The following is an 11,056-nucleotide window of genomic DNA, read 5'->3' on the forward strand; positions in this document are numbered from 1 at the left end:
ATGCAACTCACCCCCGTCACCACCTCTACACTGCTGCCATCTGGCGGCCGCTACACGGCATCAAAGACCCGCACCTGACAGAACTGGTTTATAGGTCATACAAGTCCAATACAGTGCTTTCAATAATCACATTTGCCAATTTTGTTGAATAGTATCATTTATTTTCAAAACCTAATCCCGTGGTTTACCATGAATCCAATCGCTTGCAGGTACAACATGACAGAGTGGACTCGGCTTTCACAAATGAAAATCACTGATGTTGGGTGCTATGTATTACAAAGGTCAGATCAAACAAAACAATGTACATGTCAGTCAAGCCGGGAACACAAATTTACACACATTGACAACAATATTAAGCTAGTGCCTCGTTTTCTATTTTTATCGTTCAATACCAAAACACCACTGTATTCTACCCACCGACTGGAATGATCCTCACACACCTTTAAGTTATTAAGTTTCACACAGAACAACACAGTATGCGGACGACACTAGATCAATACAACCACAAACTAAACAAGTCCAGTAGAAAACAATTCAAGGCGCTTTACAAAACTCATAAGCTAATTGAACAAAATTGGTATGACAGGTAACATTAAAGGGAATGCTTATATTCTCTTAATGGCGTCATCAATGTCTGAAATCTGGTCCTTCAGTTGGCTCCATTGTTCAGGATTGAGGGAGATACCTACAAGAAATGTCAAACAACAGGTTCAAACTGTGTCCTACACCGCAACTGCAAATAGGGCTGGGTATCGGTGGTCAATTCCTTTTAGGTATCAACCATAGACTGTAGTAGACAAAGTCATCGTGACGTCACCCATTAGTTTGTGGACTGCCGTTATGAAGCCTCGAGTTTGCAGATTTGGCCGTCGCCATCTTGGCTTTTTTGCAACCAATGAACAGAAGTTACCATATTTGGACGGCGGTGGCGTGACGTTGAGATGCCGTATATACAGCATATATACGGCTCTGGTAGTGGCAGCGACCTGTCAATCACTGTGTAGCCCCGCCCTAAAGCATCCCCTGCTTTATGGTCTGTTTGAGTCTAAATGGACCATCATTTACGAAATGAACATCATGCTGTATTGAAGAAGACTTGAAACTAGAGATTGAGACCATAAACTCATGTTTACAATGTTTACTGAGGGAATAAATCAAGAGAGAAGTAGAGTCATTTTCTCATAGACTTCCATTTTCTATAGACAACCAGACTTCTTTTTGCATTTGGGTCCTTGAACACACCACATCATGTACCGGTACCTTCATGGCTGAATAACAACGAATGGCTGAGATAAAGCAGACTATCATCATACCAGCCATTGTAAACACAAGTATACATGAACTAAGATCATATCTGGAAGATATCTAGATTTGCCACAATTGTGGCCAACAATCGACGAACTATGATCGCTGTATGGCGCTCTCTCTGCCGTCTCACCATGGAGCATATGGAGCATTTTTCTCCGTGACAAATGCTTTCAACAACACGCTGAAAAGTGTAGCATTCAGCGTGTTGCTGAAAGCATTTGTCACGGAGAAAAATGGTCCATATGCTCCATGGTGAGACGGCAGAGAGAGCGCCATACAGCGATCATAGGTATGGTATGATGATAGTCTGCTTTATCTCAGCCATTCGTTGTCATTCAGCCATGAAGGTACCGGTACATGATGTGGTGTGTTCAAGGACCCAAATGTAGACTCCGGACAGCAGAGTTATATTGCAAACCAAGATCATTTATTTCTCTCACTCAAAAACACACACAAAAACACGCATTGCGCTGTTCCCTTAATCTCATAGTATCCCAGCCTTTCGGAAGCCGTTGGTGATGGTGGATTCTTTCACAGTGTTCCGCGCTGTTAGGATCCACTGGCAGAGTTGAGAAAAAGCTGATCTTCTCATGCAGCGTGTCTACCATACGTTGCTCATAGCTCTGAATAGCATTTACGGCTAACTGGCTTGGCCAGTTGCTGCTAGCACAACAGCTATTCAGAGCTATGAGCAACAACAGTTATTGCCTCATTGCTTTTCGTTTGGTAGCTGTGAGAGACCTTAGTCTGTAATGCAAGTATGTCTGCATGAAAAGATGTACAAAGATATATTATATATTTGCTTATGCTAATCGCGGTTAGCATTTCCCCATTGGCCGTAATGCTAAAATTAGCTTAGAAGCTAGCGACATGTTATGATGTTCATAGAAGACAACTTTAGTACTGTTGAAAGCATCTTGCTGTTCAACGGGGACACCTGCGGCTTATAGACCAGTGCGGCTTACCTATGTACAAATTATTATTATTTTTTTTACATCAGCTGGCGCGGTCTATATACCGGTGCGCTCTGTAGCCCGGGAAGTGCGGTACTGAATGTAGATCACTGAAAACGTATCATTAGCATATGCATGCTTTGGAGATGCGATTACCCTTTTTCCCCGGCTTCATCTCTCCATCTTGGTTCATCCAGTACTCTCGGATGTCAACCAGGACTTTCCCTTTGAAGTCCCTCACGCTGACATACCTCATCTTTCCAATCTGTAAGAAGCAAACCAATAGTCAACTGGACTTTTTCTGCACAAAACATTTTTTGGGGAGAAGTACATTTTAAGGCTGTTACGGTACCGTTCAAAAAGCACACAACAATACCTCCGTCCACACGTAAGGTATAATATTCAAGGTATTAACCTAGAACATTTTTGGCAGCGGGAAAATACCTCAAACATTGTGCTGTTCATACACTTGGGTAGTCGTGAATTACAACTGAATTAAAACAAAACTTGATCTTTTAGTCTATTTTAACAATTAACCTTGATAAATATGAATTTTACATAAATTACCTGCATATAAAATGGATCTGTTGAACATGAAATAAAAGTACACAGTAGATAATAATTCTCCATCTGAACAGCTTTAACTACAGTGTGCCTGTAACTCTCACCTGGAACATGTTGTCGTCGCCATTACTGTTGGCCTTGGATGAGCCACCTGGCTTGGAACTCTCTCCACTCTTCGGTTTCTTGGCTGGTTTCTCGGGCACAGTTGACTTCTTTCTCTTTGCCTGAAAAAATCAAAATCAAAAAAACGTTTAAAATTCTTGCCCCACATTCTGCACTTGCTATGGGTCGTAAATGTAGGCGATCTATAGTCCAGGGCCTGACTTGTATAGATAGAGTGGAATATTAGAGAATAGTGAAGTTGGTATCTGCTGATTGAATGAATACGTTCTGTACTATGCCAAACATTTTATATATTTATTTAAATATATTCCTTGCTATGGGCATCCCTACTTATAGTTGACTTCTCTCCGTTCAGTTTTTATGTCCACAGACCTTTGAATCAAAGAACCAGATACTCTCTAAAGCAGTTGCTCACTTTCTGTACTACCAGCTAAGTTTCATGCCACCTAGCAGGGTTGTAGTACTTGAAGGCCTCAGTATCGACCGCATTTTGACCAGGTCTCGTCTCAGTCTCACACAAAGACACTTCTGGATTGTAGAGACCTAAACTGTAACCAAACCACTCTCGCATTGTCTAATTCGTTTGTTGACAAGTATTACTGTGGTTGGATGTAGAACTTCCTGCTTCAAATGTAATAAATTAAAAACATGAGTTATTTATGTTACCGCTGACAGCATGGCAATAAATGAGGCAGATGAAGAGGAATCTTCATTTGTTTTCTGTGGGAATGTATACCTTTCAGATCAACGTGAGGCCTAATGTCTGTGTGTTCCACATCTTATCCTTTCACCGGTCCGGTCTTCGTCGTGACTTCCTCAACTACAACAATGCCATCTAGCCTTGAGGTGCGCCGAACATTCCCACTCAATCTCGGAATACTACCTGCTTGAAGTGGTTAATTTTTCTTAATGCTAAGATATGTTCGAAGGATACAGCAGACAGATCAGAAGTTATTATTAAAGCACAAACCTTGGTCTCTACTTCACTATCAGAGTCACTCCCAGACGTGGAAGACAGCACTTCCTTTGATTTTGGCATTCTGCTGAAACAGGGATGACAAATCAGACCACTGTTTCTGGACGTGACATATAAAGAGACTACCTACAGTGACATAGGCATGGTCGGGTTATCCTTAAACGGTAACGATATTCTTCAGTGTGTGTAACTTAAGACAGAGTATACCGATATTACAGGTATCTTTCCACCTGCAGCCAGTATGGTATCAAAACTCCACATATGGGCTTGTGAGTAAAAATGCCATTTAGACAAGCGTATTCAAACGGCAGGCTTTTTTTGGGGAATGCAATTTGTATCAATGTAATATCACAGGAGCAGGTTCTGTAATAGAAGACGGTATTCTGTGGGACAGACATCACACAGCAACATCAACTGGTTTTTACAAAATATGTATTTATTTCATTAATATATTTGTAAATACATTATTTACTTATTAAAATCAGACAGAAAAGTCAACTGCAAAATTACATTAAAACATTTACTAAGCTCGCGAGGTACGTCTCCGACTTCATAATGGCGGTTCCCAAACTTAACATAACGTATCAATTATTAAACAGGAAATAAACATATCCATTGTCACAGGAAACACACATATTTACTTGTCACAAATAACTCAAACTGTGAGCAGAAGCTGAAGAAATAATGGATGTTATCGTGCAGGCGGCGGAATGGTCTCTCTCTGAGGATTGTGGAGACGCGCTGCTGAAGGAGCGATGTGCGCCATTAGCCATTAGTTCCGTATCTGTGAGGGTGCCGTTAATTACGCTGCGCAGGTTATGTGTGTTCAGGGAATTGATAATGTGTTGAGGCGTTAGAGCGCGTCGAGCTGCATTTCGCGGATATTTTTCTACCTGTGACTTCAACCTGCAATAACATCTCATCTAACGTTAGCTGCTCGCTAAGATGCACGTTGGTGAAACCGCTGCGATAAGATGGTGCGTGTGCAGCTACACGCATTGACATTATCTAGCGAGCTAGATGCTATCGGATAGTTTAGCCACGGGAGCTAACGTTAGCAGAGCCCCGTTGTCTGTGTACGCCGTCTCGTTTCTAACTTTCTTTAGCTGGTGGCACAACGAGCTAACATGCGGTAAAACACGGTCCTGCTCTTGTATTAAACCGAACATCTTGGCAGCGACACGTTTTAGCATGTTTTTTTATTAAAATGTTAATGCTTACATGATGTGATGTAGTTGAGCAGATCTCTAGACAGGAAACGGAAAGCCGACTGACTTCCCTTCGCGAGGTCTGCTTGCATGCGTGAAATACAATCGTCTCCTTCGGAAGCAGCCTACATGCCACGGGCGTATGTTTTGGGGCACATGGGATGGGGTTCCTCCCTAGAGAAATTTCATTTGCGGCTTTCTGCGTGATTGTTTAATGCACCAATTTGTTGTAAATATATTTATTAATGTCATGGAAAACAAAATGCAGGCACCAGGTAACAATTCGAAATATAAAAGTAGAATGGAATATAATGTAGTAAGGCTCTCAGGAATTTTTTGAAGGTTTTGCTTTCAAATATTTGTTCACCTGAAGATCAACTTTTTTTTACTCCGCTGAGTAAGCACACATGTAGATAGGATTTACTCCTCCGTCCCCTTGTTTTTTCTTTGTTTAAGGAAGTAAATCCTTTAAAGACGGATGAAGTTTACTTCAATCACACATTAATTAAATAACATCAAATAATAAACCCATGGACTGTATTCCCTCATATGTGTTGATCAGCAACATTTCTGCTTGTGTGCATGCACATTCAAATCCCACATATGTGTTCTCTGAGATTTCGAGAATAAAGTCAGAATACTTTTTATAAAAATAATTCTAACACTACAAGAATAAAATTGTACATGAATGCAAATAAAGTCAAAAGGGGGAATAGCTGGTAACAGAGAAACGTGTCTGTATTTGAAGAATTCTTCTTTATAAAATTTTAAGAATCATTATACTGCATCTGTGACTTTCTAAACATGAATCAAAGCCATACATCAAACTTAATGGAACTTATTAAAAAAAAGAAACAACATTAAAATGATATGGTGAAACCTGTTACAGAAGGTGATCTAAATGCAATGTATATGGTATCGAAAAAACATGAAACAGTTGCTGCAATGATGAGTTTCCAGAGTTGTAAAATCAGGTCTGTGAGTACTCTAAAATAGTTTGCTTTGTTTTGCCATCTGATGAGCCTTTAAGTGCATTAACCTGTTCCGCCAACACGCCGTCTTGAATCTGTATTAATTGCCGTTGACCCCACGAACACAGCCCCTTGTGTTTCTTTAACACACAAATGCTTGGACACAAAGAAATTGTTTTGAGAGACTTCCTACAAACAATTAATCCAGCAACATATAGGCCAACTGTATGCAAAGACATGGTAAGATTACACTGGTTGATAATGTTGAGGCTTACAAATGCTGCTGTTGCAGTATTTTGTCAAATGCCTGTTCCTTAACACACAAAGCATTGCTAAGATTTCTTTCACAATATCATGTTACAGTCAACAGAACCAGTGAAAAAGAATGGCTGTCAGAAGTGGGATTCAAAACCACGCATCCATTGGAGACTGCGACCTAAACGCAGATCCCAGTCCAACCTTTGCTGAGATGTGGAAAGGTTGCATTTTTTGACCTTTACTCTACCTTAAAATCAGGTTCCACTGAGATTTGGTACAATATTTGGTACAATATCATGTTACAGTCAACGGAACCAGTGAAAAGCAATTGCAGTCAGAAGTGGGATTCGAACACACGCCTCCAGTGGAGACTGCGACCTGAACGCAGCGCCTTGGACCGCTCGGCCATCCTGACTGAAAAAACCCTAAATTTGCTTTGTTTTGCCATCTAATGAGCCTTTAAGTGCATTAATATGTTCCGCAAACATGACGTCTTGAATCAGTATTCATTGCCGTTGACCCCACTAACACAGCCCCTTGTGTTTTTTTAACACACAAATGGTTGGACACAGCCCCCATCTGACGTCGAAAAGCTGTGGGTGGATGGGGTTTCCAAAGCTGGTCGACCATCCAACAAGCACCTCTGATGGAGTATACAGGTCCCTTGATGACTCTAACGGCAAGAACCTGAGTTGAAATGTCAGTCAAACTTCTTTTTTTATCGCGATTACAAGACAAAGTGTGCATCCATGGTTCAAGTAGAAACCATTTTACTCCCTGACAACAGTACTTCATTCTTAGATCACTCCTCTCTGGTCTCACTTGTACCTGAAGCAAGATGGCCACACCACTCCAACTTTTGCTGAGATGTGGAAGGGTTGCATTTTTTGACCTTTACTCAAGCTTAAAATCAGGTTCCACTGAGATTTGAACTCTGATCACTGGATTCAGAGTCCAGAGTGCTGACCATTACACCATGGAACCTCTATGCCCGATAAAGATACACAGTTTTGGTAGACAGTTTCTTATTTGGCATCCGCAAGTACGTTATCTGTGCAGGGAATAGGACATTGAAGGCATTCAACGGTACCAATGACAAAGAAGCTAACAAGACACAGAAACCGTTTCAGGCTAACTTCAAAATGTTCGTAAGCTCAGCAGAGGATTTGGGAACTGACAAGTAAAGAAATTGTTTTGAGAGACTTCCAACAAACAATGAATTCAGCAACATATAGGCCAACAGTATTTTGTCAAATGCCTGCTCCTTAACACACAAAGCATTGCTAAGATTTATTTCACAATATCATGTTACAGTCAACGGAACCAGTGAAAAGCAATTGCTGTCAGAAGTGGGATTCGAACCCACGCCTCCAGTGGAGACTGCGACCTGAACGCAGCGCCTTGGACCGCTCGCCATCCTGAATGAAAAAACCCTAAATTTGCTTTGTTTTGCCATCTAATGAGCCTTTAAGTGCATTAATATGTTCCTCAAACACGACGTCTTGAATCAGTATTCATTGCCGTTGACCCCACTAACACAGCCCCTTGTGTTTTTTTAACACACAAATGGTTGGACACAGCCCCCATCTGACATCGAAAAGCTGTGGGTGGATGAGGTTTCCAAAGCTGGTCGACCATCCAACAAGCACCTCTGATGGAGTATACGGGTCCCTTGATGACTCTAACGGCAAGAACCTGAGTTGAAATGTCAGTCAAACTTCTTTTTTTATGTCGATTACGAGACACAATACAAAGTGTGCATCCATGGTTCAAGTGGAAACCATTTTACTCCCTGACAACAGTACTTCATTCTTCGATCACTCCGGTGAAGGTCAAGACACTCCTCTCTGGTCACACTTGTACCTGAAGCAAGATGGCCACACCACTCCAACTTTTGCTGAGATGTGGAAGGGTTGCATTTTTTGACCTTTACTCTAGCTTAAAATCAGGTTCCACTGAGATTTGAACTCAGATCACTGGATTCAGAGTCCAGAGTGCTGACCATTACACCATGGAACCTCTATGCCCTATAAAGATACACAGTTTTGGTAGACAGTTTCTTATTTGGCATCCGCAAGTACGTTATCTGTGCAGGGAATAGGACATTGAAGGCATTCAACGGTACCAATGACAAAGAAGCTAACAAGACACAGAAACCATTTCAGGCTAACTTCAAAATGTTCGTAAGCTCAGCAGAGGATTTGGGAACTGACAAGTAAAGAAATTGTTTTGAGCGACTTCCAACAAACAATGAATTCAGCAACATATAGGCCAACAGTATTTTGTCAAATGCCTGCTCCTTAACACACAAAGCATTGCTAAGATTTCTTTCACAATATCATGTTACAGTCAACGGAACCAGTGAAAAGCAATTGCTGTCAGAAGTGGGATTCGAACCCACGCCTCCAGTGGAGACTGCGACCTGAACGCAGCGCCTTGGACCGCTCGGCCATCCTGAATGAAAAACCCTAAATTTGCTTTGTTTTGCCATCTAATGAGCCTTTAAGTGCATTAATATGTTCCGCAAACACGACGTCTTGAATCAGTATTCATTACCGTTGACCCCACTAACACAGCCCCTTGTGTTTTTTTAACACACAAATGGTTGGACACAGCCCCCATCTGACGTCGAAAAGCTGTGGGTGGATGGGGTTTCCAAAGCTGGTCGACCATCCAACAAGCACCTCTGATGGAGTATACGGGTCCCTTGATGACTCTAACGGCAAGAACCTAAGTTGAAATGTCAGTCAAACTTCTTTTTTTATGGCGATTACAAGACACAATACAAAGTGTGCATCCATGGTTCAAGTAGAAACCATTTTACTTCATTCTTAGATCACTCCTCTCTGGTCTCACTTGTACCTGAAGCAAGATGGCCACACCACTCCAACTTTTGCTGAGATGTGGAAGGGTTGCATTTTTTTTACCTTTACTCAAGCTTAAAATCAGGTTCCACTGAGATTTGAACTCAGATCACTGGATTCAGAGTCCAGATTGCTGACCATTACACCATGGAACCTCTACGCCTTATATAGATACACAGTTTTGGTAGACAGTTTCTTATTTGGCATCCGCAAGTACGTTATCTGTGCAGGGAATAGGACATTGAAGGCATTCAACGGTACCAATGACAAAGAAGCTAACAAGACACAGAAACCGTTTCAGGCTAACTTCAAAATGTTCGTAAGCTCAGCAGAGGATTTGGGAACTGACAAGTAAAGAAATTGTTTTGAGAGACTTCCAACAAACAATGAATTCAGCAACATATAGGCCAACAGTATTTTGTCAAATGCCTGCTCCTTAACACACAAAGCATTGCTAAGATTTCTTTCACAATATCATGTTACAGTCAACGGAACCAGTGAAAAGCAATTGCTGTGAGAAGTGGGATTCGAACCCACGCCTCCAGTGGAGACTGCGACCTGAACGCAGCGCCTTGGACCGCTCGGCCATCCTGACTGAAAAAAAACTAAATTTGCTTTGTTTTGCCATCTAATGAGCCTTTAAGTGCATTAATATGTTCCGCAAACACGACGTCTTGAATCAGTATTCATTGCCGTTGACCCCACTAACACAGCCCCTTGTGTTTTTTTAACACACAAATGGTTGGACACAGCCCCCATCTGACGTCGAAAAGCTGTGGGTGGATGGGGTTTCCAAAGCTGGTCGACCATCCAACAAGCACCTCTGATGGAGTATACGGGTCCCTTGATGACTCTAACGGCAAGAACCTGAGTTGAAATGTCAGTCAAACTTCTTTTTTTATGGCGATTACAAGACACAATACAAAGTGTGCATTGTCGAGAAGAGTTGAGCTCACGAGAGCTGCCTCGAAAACATGCATACACGATCAGGGGAAGGTCAGGATATAAAAAGCATAAAGCATATACTCAGAAATCAATAGTTAAAGTGTAATCGAAAGATAAAGTGTATGATCATTATATAACAAAATGTTTAATCAATATGTAACGAATGTTTAATACATAGAGTGATTTAACAAATGTAAACCTGATAATAAGTGTTTAAGTGTATCTGAGTATAGTGCAGTCTGAGTGTAGAAAGTACGGAGAAAGAGGAAGTAAGCAGGGTGTTGGCTTCAAGGGATGGGGAAATAATGATGGTTGAGAAGAAAAGACACAAAGCACAATAATGATGAAGGATGAGATCAATAATCATTTTATAAGCAAATGTGTACTAACCAAACCGATTTAACAAATGTAAAAACTGATTAACAAATGTTCTGTGTGACCGGAGCTGCGATGTAAGAAAAGTGTTTTATCAGGATGAGTTGGCAAAAAGAGAAAGGGGAAGTGCAACAGATGTTGAACACCCAGACAGGGAAGTTGGGGTGATTTCCTCATGCACACACACACAAAAGTTAGGTCATTTTCGAAGCACAGGCACCAGATCAATGATGTCATGTTAATCACGGGCTGAGGGAGGACGTGTTGAGGAAGAGGGGGGAGAGACGCGAGAGGCAGCCCAAAAGGGTTATAAAAGAAGTAACTTGCAAACAGCAAGACGGGAATTCACGATGGGACGCCGACCGAGCCATCCATTGAGAAACACTGGACCTCGTTCGACAGCCGCGTCCGAGGACTTCGTCTCTGTTCACGGAAAAAAGACCGCCGTTCGTGGACAAAAATTGAAAGACGGAGAATCACCTCTCCCCCCTGCTCGCCTTTACCAACTGGA

At 41.6% G+C, this 11,056-nt stretch overlaps 1 protein-coding gene across 2 annotated transcripts; it reads right to left on the minus strand.

The window, feature by feature from the left end:
- Positions 1–145: 145 nt before the first annotated feature.
- sub1b (SUB1 regulator of transcription b) lies at positions 146–5,231 on the minus strand. Of its 2 annotated transcripts, none has more exons than XM_079270664.1 (5): positions 5,146–5,231; positions 3,919–3,988; positions 2,930–3,049; positions 2,418–2,526; positions 146–685 (listed from the first exon to the last, which is right to left on the minus strand). In XM_079270664.1, the coding sequence occupies exons 2-5, from the start codon at positions 3,985–3,987 to the stop codon at positions 606–608; spliced, it is 378 nt and encodes a 125-aa protein (XP_079126790.1). In that variant the 5' UTR covers position 3,988; positions 5,146–5,231; the 3' UTR covers positions 146–605. The 2 variants fall into 2 exon arrangements, with proteins under 2 accessions (XP_079126790.1, XP_079126791.1); XM_079270665.1 differs by having other exon boundaries at positions 3,919–3,991; positions 5,146–5,225.
- Between the last annotated feature and the right edge of the window lie 5,825 nt (positions 5,232–11,056).

Source organism: Melanostigma gelatinosum (assembly GCF_949748355.1).
Source record: "Melanostigma gelatinosum genome assembly, chromosome: 6".
NCBI lineage: Eukaryota > Metazoa > Chordata > Actinopteri > Perciformes > Zoarcidae > Melanostigma > Melanostigma gelatinosum.

Excerpts from the sequence above, each read along its gene's own strand:
- sub1b (XM_079270664.1), bottom strand. The coding sequence starts at position 3,987 with ATGCCAAAATCAAAGGAAGTGCTGTCTTCCACGTCTGGGAGTGACTCT. Across the intron at positions 2,527-2,929 it reads GCGACGACAACATGTTCCAG|ATTGGAAAGATGAGGTATGT; the intron begins GTGAGAGTTACA and ends TGCTTCTTACAG. Across the intron at positions 686-2,417 it reads GATGAAGCCGGGGAAAAAGG|GTATCTCCCTCAATCCTGAA; the intron begins GTAATCGCATCT and ends CATTTCTTGTAG.